The sequence below is a fragment of the Acanthisitta chloris genome, unplaced genomic scaffold (assembly GCF_000695815.1).
Source record: "Acanthisitta chloris isolate BGI_N310 unplaced genomic scaffold, ASM69581v1 scaffold16709, whole genome shotgun sequence".
Taxonomy (NCBI): domain Eukaryota; kingdom Metazoa; phylum Chordata; class Aves; order Passeriformes; family Acanthisittidae; genus Acanthisitta; species Acanthisitta chloris.
The window spans coordinates 5,796-23,286 of record NW_008692159.1 but is presented as its reverse complement, the minus strand read 5'-3'; the positions used below and the strand labels follow the sequence as shown (position 1 = coordinate 23,286).

The following is a 17,491-nucleotide window of genomic DNA, read 5'->3' as shown; positions in this document are numbered from 1 at the left end:
CTTCCCATCCCACACATTGCAGGTCCCCACCTGAATTCCAGTTAACATGGTGATTAATTTGAATTGTAACAATAAGAGTACTGATCCTCCTTTATTAATGGCAGGGAAGGGGAGAAATAAACAGCCCATAAATTACCTTAGCATCAGATGCTCAGCTGGAAAGTGCTGGGCAGGTCTCTAAGGACAGAGACAAAGGAGAGGGCAAGTTGGGCATTGTGGTTGAGAAGTAACTTGGAGTGGTTGGTTACTACAGAAACATAAATAATCAGAAATTGCTGGAGTGCAAGTTGGGTTTGGGTTTGGTTTGGGGTTTTTTTGGAGGGGGAGGACTTTTTTTCCTCAAACAACTTGCTCTAGACCTAGAAATTACTTCAAACTCGAACACATCTTTTTTTCCTTCCAGTTTTATTATTTGGGTAGGTAATACCACAAATCCAGATGGCATTTACCCTTGCCTTGTTTCTTCCCAATCTGTTCTCCTTTCTGGGTTAATACCTTCTCCCACTCTGCTCTTCTATTTCAATAGAGTGGTTAAAAATAAAATGGCAGATTTCTCTTTGCTTTCCCTCTCTGTTTCTTCACATTTCTATATTGACTTTGTTACCTTTGGCTCACCTCATCTGCCTACATAAAGAGCTTTTTTTTGTTTGTTTGTCAGATTTTCTAGCTAACTTTTCCTAGAACTCAGAGCTTAAAGAACAACTTTGAGGCTTTTCAGCCCAATTCATTTTTCCTTAGCAAGTTTTGTCCCTTATAATTTTCTAGCTGTGATTTACAAACCGGAGACAAGTGAGGAGCTAAGGGAGAGAAAACCAGGAGGGTGGGGAAAAGCAACTCTGTGTTTTAGTTCTGCCTCAAATTGTGACACTGGGTCCATTTTTCCCTCGTACAATGGAAGGTATTGAGTTTGGTGATTCATGCATGAAGGAAAAATAGGCAGAAAAAAAGTGAATTTAGTGCAATTCAAAGGAAACTCTTACAGTGAAATTGTGTGGGGGGTGAGGGTGTCAGCTTGAACTCTAATAGAACTTTTTGGCTTAAAAAAAATTCTTTAATGATGGTATTTCATATTTTGAGAAAACCCACAAACATTTAAAGAAGAAAATATTGTTCACAATGTAAAACCTCAAGTATAGCGCTTTGAAATCAGGAATGAAACTCTTCTGTCTTCTGCCATACTTCATCTTGGAAGTGCTCCAAAAAAATCATGTAAGCCTTTCAAAAAAAAAAAATCATGTAAGCCTTTCAAACAGTTTTATTTCCTTGCTCTAGAGCCATTCTTTAAGCCAAACTCTATTTTGAATACCTTTAGTTACCTTAATAATCATCTTTGGTGGATTTACCACAAACACGTTGAAAAATCAAATTATCCAGGGGCAATTGTGATGCTTCCCTGTCCCAATGACACAAGAGAAGGTTCCTGCCAGCCCATGCTGTCGTTTGCAAACTCTTTGTCACACGTTGTCCCGGCAGTGACAATATTTGCCGCGGCTCCGTACGGTGCTGTGGGGAGTGACACGGGTGCAGCTCGGGCTGTCCCTGGGCAGGGGGTGCATGGGGCTCTCAGGCTGGGCAGGTGTGCTGGGCTGAAAGGCAACCAGCAGCTCCCCTGGGAGTGACCCAGGGTGCCAGGACTTGTTTCAGTGGGAGCTGCTTGGGCGTTGGGGCTGAACACCACTCCGACGTCTGGGCAGCTGATTAATCCACCAAAAGGCTTGTAATTATCTGAGTGTTTCTCTCAGGACTTCTTAGCATGTGTTGGGGTCTGGCTCTGTCCTGCAGCATATGTTAGCCATTCTCCCAGTCTGTTAGACACCAGGAGCAGATCCCTGGGCTGAGCTCGGCCGGTCGGCGGCTCCTCCACGGGCTCTGGCCTTGCTTTGGGTGCTGCTCAGTAGGTTCCAGGGGAAAATGCCATGGCAACACAGTGCTGTGGAAAACAAAGCAATGCACTGCCTGCCAGGGCACATCTCCCAGTTAAAGACAGCTCAGCACTCCTCCCTGCTGCAGCGTGAGCAGAAAGGCCACACCGTGGGTGCCAAGGTGGGGCAAGTTTGTCACTTGAGGAATGTGAGGAGGAAAACTTGCTGTGTGCTGCTTCTTTTCCACTGTTAGAACCATTGCCTAGTGAACTCACCTTTCTGAGCACCCAAAATGAGTCACCAATGTTTCCCTTGACCTAACGAAGCTGTCAGACCGTTCTGTACCTGCTGAAGGCAGCGCCGTGGCCAGTGAAGGCTCCAGATTTGCACACCAGCTGGCACAATGTGTTCTCTGAAGGCCAAATGTGGTGGCTGTGGGTGTTGGTTGGAGTTCTACCCACTGATTTCAATTAATATTAGACTTCCAACTGCAGCTACTTTCTTTCATTGAAGCCACTTTGGAATCTGAGAAGTTTATGTACTGATAAAAGCAGTTTGGGTTTCTTTCCCAACAAGAAACAAAGATCAGAGAGTTGCTTTGTCAGAATAAAAAGATGATTCTAGTCCTTAAACCAGTAAAAAGATTCTTATCTTCCTTAGACCACTTCTGTGACCTGGTGCTTTTCCCTTTTGGAAAATAGCTATAAAATGTCTTTCCCTTTCCCCCTTTACAGACCTAGTAATCCTCAGTAACATGGTGTGGACAGGTTTGGCTTCACATGCAGCCAGACACACCCATGGAATGCTCCTGGGAAGCACTTTCCTCTCTTGGCCTCTCATTATTCTGCTTTTCCTGGGAGCTGGGGATGTGGTTTGAGTGGGAACTGATAACGTTGGTTGGCAGGTTCTGAGCACAACCCTTTGCTGCTTATTGCTACAGCATCACACTGTGGTACCTCTGCCACTCACCTCTTGCTTTCTCTGCTGGGAGAAGATGCCAGACATGCACAAATAGTCAAAGCCAAGAGCTGATTACACCTCTCCTCCAAACCTCTGGTGGAGCAGGTTGTCCTGGGCTCTGTTCTCCTGAGGAATGAGGTTTAGCTCTGCCCTGGCAGATGGAAGAATTGCTGGTGATTCTCCCAGACTGAAAGCAGGATCTCACCCAGTCAGCATTGTCCCCCTGGAATTCTGTGCTTACAACCTTTAGCTTTCCTAATTTTTCACTTGTGAAGTGTTTTTCACCTCTTGTGCAGGATCCCATTTCTCTAAGGTTTTCACCACGATCACTTCCTAGCTTACCACAGAGCTCTGGCTCAGTGCTCTGGGAATCTCTGACCTCTGGCCATCCCTTCAGGGCAGGTTCTGCTGCAATAGCAGTCTGGCAAACAGAGCCAAGCCTGCTGGGCCTCTGGGCACACAGCAAGTGCATCATCTCTAATGCATTCAGATGATTTGACGCCATCATTTAGGCAAGTGGATCTGCAGATAGGGAAGAATCCATGCAGACAGCAAATTAAATTGTATAGATCATGATCATCTCAGGGTTGATTAAATGAAACGAGAGTGCATTTCCTCTTTCATAAGGAAAGAGGCTTAACATGCAAAAAAAAAAACCCCAACCCTAATCTTTTCTAAGATAAAGTTCATTAACACAATGATTATTCATTTGGCTTTTATAATGATACTGCTGCTTAATCACCAGAACATTGCTTCCTGTGCTCCAGGAGAAGCAGCAGGAAGCATTTTGAAGAGACAGAGCTGGTGCTAATGCAGCAGCAGCCAGACAGAATAGAAATCTCAGTGCTTTTCATTTTCCAAGTGGCATCGTATTCCTGCTCAGGTTTCTCCATCCCTCCCCATCAAACAGCAGGAGCTTTAAACCCAACATTAAATTTACACAGCAATGAAGCCTCAGGTTTCCTGTTTCTACACAGTTAACATCTAAGTTTCCTCCTGGGTCCATTTCCATTATTTATGATATTATTTGCCTAGAGTAGCCCCCCAGAGGAGCATTGTAATCAGGAGCTGAGCTGGGGTGGGGAGAGATACAGTGGAGTCACTCCAGAGTTGGTATGGCCTCTTGAGTTTATAATCCTAATAAACAAGGCAAACAGTAATAGAGACAGATAAACAAATGCTGGAGGTAGTTGTCTGCTTAATGACTTCCTTTTTGCTGCAGTTTTGATTCCTCACTTTGTGCTCCTGCACAGCTCCAACCGATTCTCCCATGTTCCCCTGCCTGGATCACTTTGAAACTCCAGGGTCAATCCCATGTGCCCTTCCTTCACCTGCTCCAATGTGTTCACTTGATCTTTCACTTACCCTTTGCTTATCATTCATGTCCTCTTTTGTTATCTTCATCTTTTTCTGCTTCAAGCTACCCCCAGCACTGATGGAGCAGCTCACACAGGACCATGACTGTCCCTCTGGCATCAGGGTCAGGTTGGTCTCCTGATGCCACTTCAGACACCACTGAGCAGGGTTGCTTTCTCTTCCCCTCCCTGGCAATGTTTTTGGGTAGGAATTGGAATAATTTAAGCCTTCTCTCTATTTCTAGAGTGTTTTTCCTCTAAGAAACAAGGTGGAAGGGGTGGTGAGTGGAGTGGAAGGAAGGAAGTGGTTTGGGAGATGTCTCCAAAGCAAGAGGAAAGATTTGGAAGCAATCAAAGGGGATTTTAGGGCCTGGTGATGCAAATGCAGGACAGAGGGACCTGTTTGCAGCAGCCACAGTGTCCCTTTCTCTGTAAGGAAAGCAAATGCACCAGGAGTCAGCACAGCCTTCCACTCAGAGGAGGGACACAAAGCACTGTGCACCTCAGGCTGCTGCCCACGGCATTTGTTTGCTTATTGTGACTTCTCCAAGGAAAGCAAAGTCCTACAGAGCACATCACCCTTGCTCACAAACATTCCACTGGGACAGGGGAAACTGGAACACACCTGAGTAACTCTGAGCACACCTCCTGAAAAGGCCGAAACCCGTGAGGGACAATATAGCAACACTTCTGCTCCTCTTGGAGCTGTTCCAATCCCAGTTAGCTGGTAAAAGCATTGATGGGAGTGGTTTGGTATTGCAGTCCACAGAAAATCACAGAATAATCAGAGTGGGATGGGACCCACAAGGATCATCCAGTCCAACTCTTGGTCGTGCCCAGGACATCCCCAAGAGTCACACCCTGTGCCTGAGAGTGCTGTCCAAACACTCCTGGAGCTCTGTCAGCCTTGGGGCTGTGAGGAATCAGAGTCTGCTGTTTTGGATTAGCCTCCTGAAATAAGAGTTGAGCAAAATTCAGTGTTGTAGGATGGAATAGCATTTCCCTGCCCTCAGGGCACTGTAAGAGCAAAAACATTCAAGACTAAAGGGATGCTGTGCTGTTAAGGGTCATTAGGAGTAGCTTTCCCTCTGCTCTAGTGCAGTGCATCATTTCTGAGCTTTAGCTGAATACTTTCTTCCAAATCTCTCGTTCTTGCCATTTCCATCTCAGATCCTTTAGTATCCACAGTCTAGAATAGTCAAAGGAATGTGGCAGCTTTTTAAATGAAGATGAGCTGTGCAAACAGCTCTGTGATTCTTCTGCCTCTGCACTCACAGAACAAACTGCAACGAGGTTTACTACAGGTCACTGTTGCTGCGTTTAATGATGTATTTATTTGTTTGAACTAAGAAAAGTGGAAGACTCACCAGTCAGATGCTCTGGGCACTCCTGGCTATTAATTGCAAACACAGCGTGTCATGCAATTAGGGCAAACAAAACAAGACTGAGAAGCTTCAAAAATAACTAGGAAAACAGGGAAATCACAACAGCAAGGAGGAAAAGCACAAAGGCTGTTTCCAGTAATTGGAGAAGTCACCATCGTCCTGCATTGGCACAGGAGCTCAGCAGAGAGAGCAGGACCATGTGCTCCCCGTGGAAACTCACTTGCCTGGGGCAGGAGTGCCCAGTCCTTCCAGCAGAGTGGGCCAGGCAGGAGAGGAGCAGGGAGAGCACCGAAGCACAAACGTTCTTCAGATCAAAACAATCTGCTCTCAACATCAAGGAGAATTTTGCTCACAGGCAACTTTCTCTCCCAAGACATCTCTTACATAGTTCTTACAGCATAAATAGCCTCTCATTGTTCAGCTTTAAAGAAAACAGATGATGCTTTCAGCCCAGGCCTTTTCATTGCCTCTGAGTGATATCAGCAAGGCCCTGGTGCTGGTTATGTCTATGTAGATAGTCTTGCAGAGCAGATGTGTTATTTAAATTACAATGCTGGGAATACATTTGTGTCAGTTGTTTTCCATCTCCTCCACCAGTGCTGAAGTTGGGCTGGGAAGGAAGTCCTGTTGAGGAGCACCACTATTCCCCTCCTTTCACAAGTCACTGTGGTACCTCAGAGCTTACTCCTGCATTCCCAGCCAGCTCAGTGCTATTACAGCCCTGTGGCTGTTAGAGATAAGCTCCAAGGATGCAGCTGAAAGCTGGGCTCTTTCCAGTTTCCATGTAGGTTTTTTTCCCAGGTTTTAAGGGTTATGTAACACTGTGTTATGACACAACCTCCCTCTTGCTGCAAGAAAATTGCCAAACTCAGTTTCTCCGATGTTTGAAGGGTACAAAGTTCACATAAGAAAAGCTGAGATAGTAATCAAAAAATGTCAGGGAGAATTAGAAGTTTCTCAAAGCATAAAAAGGTGTTTTTTCTCAATTCCTTCCCTTTTTCCCCACTCCCTTTTCTTACAGTATTCTGATTTCTCAAATCCTTAGTGTTGGGAAATCTCTTCCTCATGGATTGTTCCTTTCCCAGTGCTTGTAGCAGCAAACCTGCCCAGTGCAGGCTCTGCAGGGAGCAGCCAGTGGCACCTTCCAGTCAGGGGAACAGGCTCCTGCCCTTGGTGGCAGCTCCTGGTTTGAGCACCGAGTGGAATCCACTGAGGAACTGCAGGCAGGGAAAGGAGAATGATCCCAGAATATCCATTCTGTGCCTGACTCTGGTTCCTACCCACACCACTGCTCTGTAACCCCCGTGGTTAATACTGCAGAGCAAAGCTCAAGTTGTACCTGAGCTATTCCTTTTCTTATTCTATTATTCATGAATTCAGTGGTAAATTGACTGAAAAAATAGGCAAAACTAATTTGATAATTAGAAGTTAATAAACCCTCGAAGCTGCTTGCCCAGGATTCAGTAACCAGAGATCTGCACTGTTCAAGTAGTTCAAATACATAACACTTGTAATTACTAATGCAAATTCAGAACAGGAGAGGTGATGGCACAGTTACCCATGGAGAATGCAGGTGATATGTTATGTTCTCCAAGCCATTTTTCTCTCCAGAAATCTATTAAGGAAAGCCAATATTCAGCTGTGTAAAATCATTATAGGCCTTTTGTATAGAGAGCTGAGAGTTGAAAAACAATTATGTAAAGATTTTGGGGGGGGTTGGCAAGGAAGACTAATTAGAGCTTTAATAAGGGGCAAGGTGAGGAGGTTTGAGGAATCCCCCAAAAGGTCGTGCTGAGCCCTGGGCAGAGGCTGAAGCAGCCACAGCCACAGATCACACACACACACACTGTTTTTCTGGGTGTTCTTGTGACTGGAGGGACTGGAGTCACTGGTGGTGCTGCTTAAGGATCTGAGGGAACATTTCCTCTGGCACAGGGAGTGGGAATGGCATCTCTGCACGAGCCCCAAGCCATGGAGCTCCTCAGCTCTGCCCTGAGCTCCCACAGAGCACCAGGGACACTGCAGACTGAGCTGATGCACCTCTGAGCCTGAAGGTCTCACTGAGCTCCCACACAGCCAAACTTCACATGTTAGGAGAAGATGATAGAAATGAAGTGAACTTCAAGCCCTGAGTATTTGCTGCTCTAATATTCGTTACGAGGCAGTAATTATCTGATTGCATCTCTTAATTCTGGCACATTACATTGCTTCCAGCCTTAAATTCCACAGCAATTTGATGCTAATTAATTAAACTAAAAGCAACTCTGTTTTATACACCTTCTTTACTCTCCATCCTTTCCCCCCTTACCTGGGTGCTTCTCTTTCCAAGACTTAGGGGCAATGAGGCACCTCCCAGGGATGAACTTGTGAGAAATGAGGTTTTCCCAAAAAAAAAAACTCACCAGGAAAATATTTCATGTCTCACTTTCATCTGCAGATGATATTTTACCTATATATAAAAATATAAATATATATAAAGTTAAGTTTGAAAGGAAAGCTGAGCACGGGAGAGAGAAGTGCTCTGCCAGGAACGTGCTCCTTTCCATAGCTAGTGTGTGGACTTGACAGACTCTAATGTTTTCAAGTGGGCAGACGAATGGGAGGCTGATGTTTTAAAGTCTTCAGGCAGCTGAGATCTAAAGTGACTTGAAGTTTCTTTTGTTTCTCCTCCACCCCACCTTTCCTCTTGTCCCCTGGGCCATCTTGCCATGTGGATAATCAGACTCCATTGAACAGATCAGTTCTGCACTGGACTTTGCTCCTTTGACTAACTGTACACCTTGAGGGCACTTGGCTGCAGCCTTCTTGCCACAGGGGGCATGGATCAGGGCAGCTGTGTTCTAGCAACACCTCTAGAAATCAGGAAGGGAGACTTTCAGGTTTTTGAGTTTTAATTTCATTTTTAACCTTTCCATATCCCCTTTTTTCCAAAAAGCAAAAGTAACTCTTCCATCTCTACTCCCAGTTTCGAGTTTCACATGGTAGTTATTGATTCTAAGTTTGATTTCAAACTAAGAGAAATGGTTCATGGCAGAAAATGTCTCTAATTGTTACATTTCTTGGCTTTATTTTTTTCCAGCTGAACTTCCTTTCTGAATTCCCAGTGTGAATTAGCTTTTCTGTGAATTTTCTCCATCAGGTGTTCTCGAACTCGGCCTAGAGTAGCCCATTGGCAATTCAATTAGATCCTTCTGGGAACCACAGCAGTTGTCCATATGGAAAAGCCTAGAAACCAGGAAAAGCAAGTGGTGACAGCGTAGATGGCTGTGGACCACCAGCAACCTTCCAGGGTCTGCCAGAGAACCCCTGAACCTCACCTTTTTTGTTAGCAATCTCTCAGTTACCCACACTCAAACCTTCCCAAGGCCAAGGACAAACCAAGGTGTATGATTTTTCAGGGGAACAAAGCTCATCAGTTTGGTCAAAGTGGGGTTTGAAGGAAGCTTAAGAGAAGTGCATGGGCTCAAAGATCCTTCTGAATGTAAGTGCTCCTGACTGAGTGCAAAGAATATCTTCCCATTTTTATTTGGAATGGTTTCCTCTAGTGGCACGAATGTCTCTTTGATACCTACAGTGCATTACACTACTTGTTCTGTTGCTGACTCCTTTTGGCTGGGAAGGCCAAGGGCCCTAAAACCCATCTGATCACATCTCTATCACACCTACTGGCTCACCCCAACTGCAATGAGAGATCATCAGAACCCAAACCCACCTCAGTCACTCTGCTGTCCCCCAAGGCCAGTGCTCCGCGGTGTCCGGTGCCCAGAGGCACAGCTCCAGGGCTGCTGCATGGCATCTCTGCCAGGTTTGGTGCCTCTTGGACAACTCGAACCTCTGGTGCCAAACTGTCCATTTGTCACCACTGGGACTTGTACTCCAGAGGAAAATCAAAGCAAACTGTTACTTCTTCTGTAGTCTCTCCTGCTGGCAGCAGTGTGCTCTGGAGCTGTGGTCCCAGTGGCATGGAGGGTTGGAGGAGGGACTGGCTCAGGCTGGAGCCCTTCAGCCTCACAATGGTGTTTGCTGGGGGCTCACAGTGCGTGAGGGACACTGGGGCACAGATGTTAATCCAGGATCCCACCTGCCCAGCTCTGGCTCTAAGAGAAGTTGCAAGTTGCAGGACATGAGAAATAACAAACCCAATCTCTCAGGCTTTGTGTTGCAGATGCCTTGAACCTCACAGGCACTGACAGCTGCACTGCCATGGGACTCAGGGGCACAGTGTGCATGCTGGAGACCTTGCCAAGGCCAAGGGCACTGAGCTCCTGGCACTCAGCTGTCTTGCCCGTTCCAGCCCTTTCCACTTTCCATTGGCTTGAGTCTAGCATTTGGGTTGATCTCTTGGCACTGTTACTGGCATCAAGGCAAAATTAGGTGTCTCCTAAAGGTTAAGTTTTGCCTGTGGACATCTTAAAGCTCACAAGCCTGTCACCCCTCTGCCAGCTGCAGGGGGAGTAGCATGGCAAGAGGAGCTGCCAAGGCAAAAGCACCTGGGCAACTGATTCCCCTGGCAGTGGCTGATGGAGGTGTTGGTGTAGGAGCAGCTTTTCTTCTTGCTGGTTTTGTTTTCTCCTGTGCAACTCCTGCCATCCCAGACACCAGCTGGGCCCATGGTCACACAGCTGTTCGCACTTGCAGGGTAGGAGAAACCTCTGTCAGACATCTCAAACTCCCTGAGTGAGGTGTGTGCCAGTTGTATCACGTTGGTGTGTGCTGCTGGGCCCATTGGTACCCCACAGCAGGAAAACTTGGCTGGAGGAGGACTCCAAAGCAGGATTAGCTTTGGAGGCACAGAGTGTGTACAGCTGGGGACAGGATTGGCAGTTCTTTCTCCTAATGGCATGTTACACCTTTTTGCATGGTTCATCTGGGAGCTCAGAGGCTCTTTGATGCTCAGGGGAATGTGCAAACCCCTTGGATTCCTTTGGAAACACAGCTCCAACCCCCAGCACTCCTTAGCAGGACAGGTGGATGACCCCTGTGGGATTTGCTGCTCAGGCTCATTGTGTTGTCTGTCCATGAGGCACTAAGGGTGAGGAAGCAGGCAAGGCAGTGAGCACAGTGGTGAAGCCCTGAAACAAGGTGAAACTGCAGCAATTTGTGCCCAGCAGTGAGCTGGACCATGGCTGCACAGCCTCCTTTACCTCCCAACCCATCTCCCCTTTCCCTTCTCACACTGTGGGTTTGGCATCAGACCTGGAGTTTTCTTGTGGTGCTGACCAAAAAGAGGGATGGACTGGTCCTCTCCACATCCAGTAACTGTCCCCTCCAAGGCAACTTGGGCTGTAGTTGCACTAATGATGGATGTTAAGCAAACATGCAGCAATGTCTGGTAGATGAGATTTTCCCAAAGACTTAAAAACTCAACTTAGCAGCTGAAAAAGCAAAATCAAACCTAAAGACCTAAATTGGAGTGATCTGGGAAGTGGGTGAGAAGAGGAGCTGCTTGGCCATACCCTTCTTCAGGACTCAAGAGTAAGAAGCTGCTGCTTTCCATGACTCCTAAATGTGGTTACAGGGTGTTCAGCCCAGAGGAGCTGTTCAAGCTGTGTTTGCTCTCTGCTGATACACTTAGGCTTCATCACAAGCAGAGTAGCACATCTGTAGCACATGGATTTACCCTAAATGCCAACTTTTTGCTCCTGTTCCTCTTTCCTTCTTAAAGACTTGGATTCTAGGGAGAAAAAATACCTTATCAAGGTCTGAATTTTGACTGCAAGGTTACTCCAGCACAACCTGTTCCTGCTCTGTGATTGCCTCAGGACTGCCTGTCCTGGGTTGGGAACCTGCAGAGGAGAGGCTCAAGTTTGGCCAAAGTTGTCATGATGTTCTGCTCCCTTTGAGCTGGGAGGAGAAGCCCCCAGAATTGGGACCATCCTCTGGTAGGTCATGTTGTGGATTTACCCTCTGCTTGTTGGTTTCCTTTACTCACACACAAGAAATGTGTTGGGATAGAAAAATGTGTCCTCCAGGCAGTCATGTGTTCCTGCTGCTGGCTCTGTGCTGGCCTTGCAGATTCTTTCTGACTTCAGTTAGCTTTGGGAAGGTTCTGACCCAGGTGGGGAGCAGCCCCAGCAGAGCATGAACTCTGAGTGTGAAAGGCTTTCCAGTGCTGTCTGAAGGTCCTTGTTCCTAGAAAACAGAGAGTGGGACACAGGCTCTTCAAACAAGAGGCTTGATTGTGTATAAGTGCAGCAGCCAGAAGGTCTGGGAAGACATGGAGACAGGATTTGTCTCCTGCCCATGCCTCTAGCAGTAGGCAGCAGTTGTGTTCTGGCTGCAGGATGGCCTTAGTGTCTTGCATCCAGGTCAAGTTCAGTTGGAAATGACCTTTTCTTTGTGTCCAAGCTCTTTGTCTGTCCTCATGAAACTGCTTTGGTTGTGTTGGGACTAGTGCAATCTGGAAAAATCCTGTGAGGGCCAACTGTGGGCTCAGGTTTTGTCTAACTCAGTCATTCGTTAGTTGCTGCTTAAACCAGTTTAGCTTTGAGCTGAACTGGTTTAAGCATCCACACAAAGCACCTGCACTGGTTTATCTGTGCTTGCTGGGCAGAGGACATGTCCAGCTGCAGCTCAGGGAGTCATGACCCTTACATGAATATGGCAAATGAATTGGTGGCAGATACTCTTAAAGCTTGGGAATGGCTGGAAACAGCAGGGAGACACTTGTGGAAGTGGCTTGAGCTCTGAGTGGTGGTGGTGGAGTTCAGAATGTCCAGGAGATGGCACAGAGGGGTGGGATGGGTTTTTTTCCAACTGTCCACAGTTTCTGTAGAAGAAATTGCCACAAATGTTTGTGTTGGTGGCTGAGGCCACTCAGCCTCCACCAGTCTGAGGGACAGTTTCCACTGCCTGGACCCCACCAGGACGTGGTGAGCACAGGGGCAGGGACTGAGGCATTTGTGCTGCCCCATGTGTCTTTCTTGGCAGCACCAACGTACTGATGGGTCAAAAGACTTTAAAAGAGCAGCCAGAAGGGTATTCCAAGTCTGGGAGTGCTGCTCTGTGCTGTATTCCAAGGCTGGGAGTGCTGCTTAGTGCTGAGGAAAGGCTCAGGTCTCTGATTGCACCTCTCTGGCTGAGGGAGAGGTGAGTAGTTCCTGTGAGCATTCACCCAGGGGCAAATTGTTCCCTATGGAGTAATTAGGAATAATGGGATAAGAAAAAACAAAAAGACACTAAAGGCAGATTCTGGGAAACCTCTTCAGGGAGGAGAAGCCTGTTCCTCTGGGAGGAGTCTGTAGGGGAATGGTTTTTGAGCCCTCGCGTTGACTACAGGGCTGCAGAGCTCCATGGAGCTAACTCTGAGCATGAGGCTGCTCTGGGCCTTGCCAAGAGGAAAGGGACTCAGTGTAGGGACTGCCCAGAAGGCCCAGGAGCGTTCACAGAGCAGCTTTCTCCCTGTCCACTGGTGTTAAACCCTTCCCAGCACTGCAGTATATCCGTCCCCCAGGTCCCATCAAGGAGGCAGGTGCCAGAGGGAAAACAGTCAAGGAGCAAATGCCTTGTCAGCCCTTAAACTGCTGAGGTGGAGACTCAGTGGTGGAGAGTGTTCAATGTTTGCTGCTTCTGCTGGGCATGTTCTGTGCTCCATTGGGAATGTCCAGAACCATCAGTTGAGCCCCAGTGTCCTGTGTCAGGTGTCTCTGGAGCTGTCACTCCGTAGCAATAAGGACTCCCTTTTCCCAGTGTGTGGGACCTCTTCCCATGCCATGGGACATCACCTTCCTGGGGCTTCTGGAAGTGTCACTGAGCAAACACCAAAGCCCAGCACAGCTCCATGTGGAATGTCAGGCCTGGGGGAGAGGCTGCTTAACTAGGCCAGGAATGGTGAACCAATGAGAGTGGACTGGCCTGGAATTTCGTGTTATTTGTTGAATGTTTGCAGGATTTCTGTTTTGTTTCGGGGTTTGTTTGGCTGCTTAGTTGGGCTTTTACTCCTCCTGTTGGAGTCCTTTGGTTGTAACTTGACTTTACTCACATAAACTTTTGGAGGTTTCCTCATCCATAGGCAGCCAAGTTGGAATTCTTTGGCATCTTCTGAAACAAGGCTCTAAGTGGCTCATTGATGCACAACATCAGCACTGGCTGGCAGGATTGTCTCCTTCCTGCCCTGTGGCATCACTGACAGTGGGACCTGGGTGAGTAGCACAGCCTTAACCATAGGAAGATGTTAGGGTGGAGTTGGTGAGCACAGGCATGTCTGACCCTTGCTTCTTAACCAAAGTTCCTTAAAGAGACACTTCCAGCCTCATCAGCCTGGAATCCTTGAATCTTCTGGAGGTTCTCACTGCAGTCTCTGCAGTTGCTGTGCACAGGGTGGGATTTTCTTTCCAGTGGGATGGTGGGTGGAGGAGAGATTATTGTTGCTGTCTATGGAGAAGGACTTTTCCCCTCAAGAAAGGAGATCTGTATTCTGGAAGGAGCCACACTCTTAGGGGCTGTTTTCCATGATCCCTTGAAACCTCTTGGGACATTAATATTATTTTTTTTAATTATGTAAAAGCAAAAATGCTACTGGATGAACTGAACCATTGGTGACAGGTGACTAGCTGAGGCTGGAAGTCCTCACTCAGGCCATGAGGATTGCAGTCCACACTGTAGCCAGACAGTGTTGTGGTGGCAGACACAGTGTCATGGTGACACCCAGTGTCATGGTGACAAACCCAGTGTCATGGTGACACCCAGTGTCAAACCCAACCATCAGGAGATCCTTGTTTGCAGCCAGTCTGAAAGAGAAGCTGTTCCTCACTTGTACCTTTGTTGTTCCAAACCTCCTCTTGGGAGCTCAATTCTCCTTGTTCCATCAACGTTAACATCCTCCTGTCCCTCCTGTCCCTCCCTCTCATCAGTAACTCCCTCTCTTCTGTGGATGCAGGTGTTCCAAAAATTCCTCTTGGGAGCTCAGTTCTGGTTGTTCCATCAAGCCTAACGTTCTGTCCTTCCTCACCTCCTATGAGTTGTCATGGTGACAAACCCACTGTCATGGTGACACCCGGTGTCATGATAACAAACCCAATGTCATGGTGACATCCGCTGTCAAACCCAACCATCAGGAGATCCTTGTTTGCAGCCAGTCTGAAAGAGAAGCTGTTCCTCACTCATACCTTCATTGTTCCAAACCTCCTCTTGGGAGCTCAGTTCTTGTTGTTCCATCAAAGTTAATGTTCTCCTGTCCGTCCTCACCTTCTCTAAGTCCTCACTCAGGCTATGAGGATTCTGGTCCATGCCATAGCCAGACAGTATTGCAGTGACAAAACCAATGTCATGGTGACAAACCCAACATCATGGTGACACCTTGTGTCATGGCGACACCCGATGTCATGGTGACAAGCCCAGTATCATGGTGACAAACCCAATGGCATGGTGACAAACCCAATGTCGTGGTGACACCCAGTGTCATGGTGACACCCAGTGTCAAACCCAACCATCAGGAGATCCTTGTTTGCAGCCAGTCTGAAAGATAAGCTGTTCCTCACTTGTACCTTTGTTGTCCCAAACCTCCTCTTGGGAGCTCAATTCTCGTTGTTCCATCAAGGTTAACGTTCTCCTGTCCCTCCTGTCCCTCCCTCCCTCAGTGCCCCCTCCCTTCTGTAGACGCAGATGTTGTAGGCAATACCACGGCCGCACTCCGTGCGCCACTCTCACATCATCTTAAAGAAAAGACAAAAAAAAAAATAGACAAAAAATAGACAAAAAAAAAAATTAATAAAAATATCTTTTTTAGGCCAGAGTTTTCTACAGGTATTAATGAATATTTTTCTTAATCCTTATAAGTTTTATGTGTTTAATATTTCTTAATACCGGTAGCATTAATTTATACTTTTGTAGCAACACACTATTTTTATAAACCGCCACCGCTGGCTTTGTCTTCATAGCGGGGAAGTGTGGGGGCAGCGCCCCGCGCTCGACCATGTACTGTATTTCAGAGGTTATCTAATGTCACACTTGCTGTGTTAATAAACAAAACAAAACCTGTTTCAAGTCTCATTGTATTGTTGGTGTGGCTCAAACGACTCACTAGAGAGCAATATTGCACGGGGTTGAGTTGCTGATTTGCTGATTTTTCATTGTGATAATACAAAGAGTTTGAGGCCAACTCAAGTTTTTGAGGTGTTTTTGTTGGTTTCTTTTTTTTGGGTTTGGTTTGGTTTTTTTTTTTTTGGTTTTTTTTTTTTTTTTGACAGCCAAGGAAATTCAGTGCTGTTTGAAACTTAGACTGACGTCAGATGCAAAGGGTTCTTCAAGGATATCAAAATCTCAAAGGTGTTTCAATGTTGCTGTTTTTACAAGTCTGTTGCTGTCTGAATGGAAGTATTCCACGAGAGAGGAGGAATAGTTCCACTTAGCTTCCAAACGGGGCCGAGGCTCCAGGCCAGAACTCGGCTGTTTGGGAATACCTTAGAGACATGTTTCTGCAACATTCTTTTCAGAGTTGATGCCAAGGCAGAAGACAAACTGTAACTGTAAGAAAGCATCCGTTGCTTGAGGATTTTCATGTCAGTGTTGTATTTATGGTTTTACAATAAAACAACCTTTAGGAAAAAAGGTGTCTGAGGGTTTCTGTTTTTCAAATATGTCACTGGGACACCTCAGTGCTGATGTCCTGTTGGAAGGAGGGAAGATGTCTATGGAAGTGACCTGGATCACAGCATTGGTCTCTGATGGATCTCAAGGAATCATGGAATGGGTTGGGTTGGGAAGGACCTTAAAGCTCATCTCATTCCACCCCCTGCCATGGGCATGGACACCTTCCACCAGCCCAGGTTGCTCCAAGCCCCATCCAACCTGGCCTGGAACACTCCCAGGGATGGAGCAGCCACAGCTTCTCTGGGCAACCTGTGGCAGTGCCTCAGCACCTCACAGCGAAGAATTCCCAATATCCCATATAACCCTACTCGCTGTCACACTGAAGCCAATCCCCCTTGTCCTGTCACTCCTTGCCCCTGTAAATAATCTCTATCTTTGCTTGCCCACAAGTGCTTTGCTCCCACAGATATCTGAGCTCACATGGGCAACTGTTCTCCCTTCTCACACCTCCCAGCCACCAAGCTCCAGGAAACCAAAGCCCTTTGGCTGCTCTTCTGCAGAGACCTCACATGCACACACTCTGCCCTCAGGATGAACTTGGCTGGTATGTTCTTCTGGTAGCAGATTTTGTGCACAGTGTTCTGCAGGAGAGGCTCCAGGGGAGTCACTGTGTGCAGGATGATCCCATGGCCCAGGTCAAGATTAGGTAGACCAGCCCTGGCCCCACCTGCAGAGCAACAGAGCATCCTCAGAGAACAGCCCTAGTTGTCCAGACCTCTGGTACAGCAACTCCCACAACCTGAGACCTGCTGGAAATGCCTCCTGGGCTGAGCTCAAGTCTCTACCCTGTCTTTTCATCAGCTCATAGGCATAAAGTCAAGCTGTGCCTCAGGGCTATGAGTCACAAACTTTGCCAGCTGTTATCACTCTCCAGCCAGGGTTAGATTAGATATTGGGAAGAAATTCTTTATGAGAGTGGTGAGACACTGCTACAAGTTGCCCAGAGAAGCTGTGGCTGCTCCACCTCTGGCAGTGTTCAAGGCCAGGTTGGATAGGGCTTGAAGAAACCTTGGCTGGTCAAGGTGTCCCTGCTCAAAGCAGAAAGTGGAACTGGATGATCTTTAAGGTTCCTTCCAACACAAACCTGTCTGTGACTGGTCCTGAAGAGAAGATTGTGTGGAGACCTCAGAGCAACCTGCCAGGAGCTGAAGGGGCTCCAGGGAAGCTGCAGAGGGACTCTTGGTTAGGAACTGCAGGGATAGGACAAGGAGGAATGGGGAGAAATTGAAAGAGGGAAATTTAGATGAGATCTTAGGCAGAAGTTTTTCCCTGTGAGGGTGGTGAGACACTGGCCCAGGTTGCCCAGGGAGGCTGTGGCTGCCCCAGCCCTGGCAGTGTT

General features: G+C 47.2%; 1 protein-coding gene across 1 annotated transcript in view; it reads right to left on the bottom strand.

Annotated features, from left to right (window-relative positions):
* Positions 1 to 16,661: 16,661 nt before the first annotated feature.
* LOC103809697 (cholesterol desaturase daf-36-like) overlaps positions 16,662 to 17,491 on the bottom strand; it is a gene marked incomplete at both ends in the record, with an annotated part of 6,063 nt that continues 5,233 nt past the window's right edge. Inside the window, 3 exon segments of the mRNA XM_009082553.1 lie at positions 16,662 to 16,789; positions 16,792 to 16,839; positions 17,237 to 17,252. Of these exon segments, the coding sequence (XP_009080801.1) occupies positions 16,662 to 16,789; positions 16,792 to 16,839; positions 17,237 to 17,252 (192 nt within the window).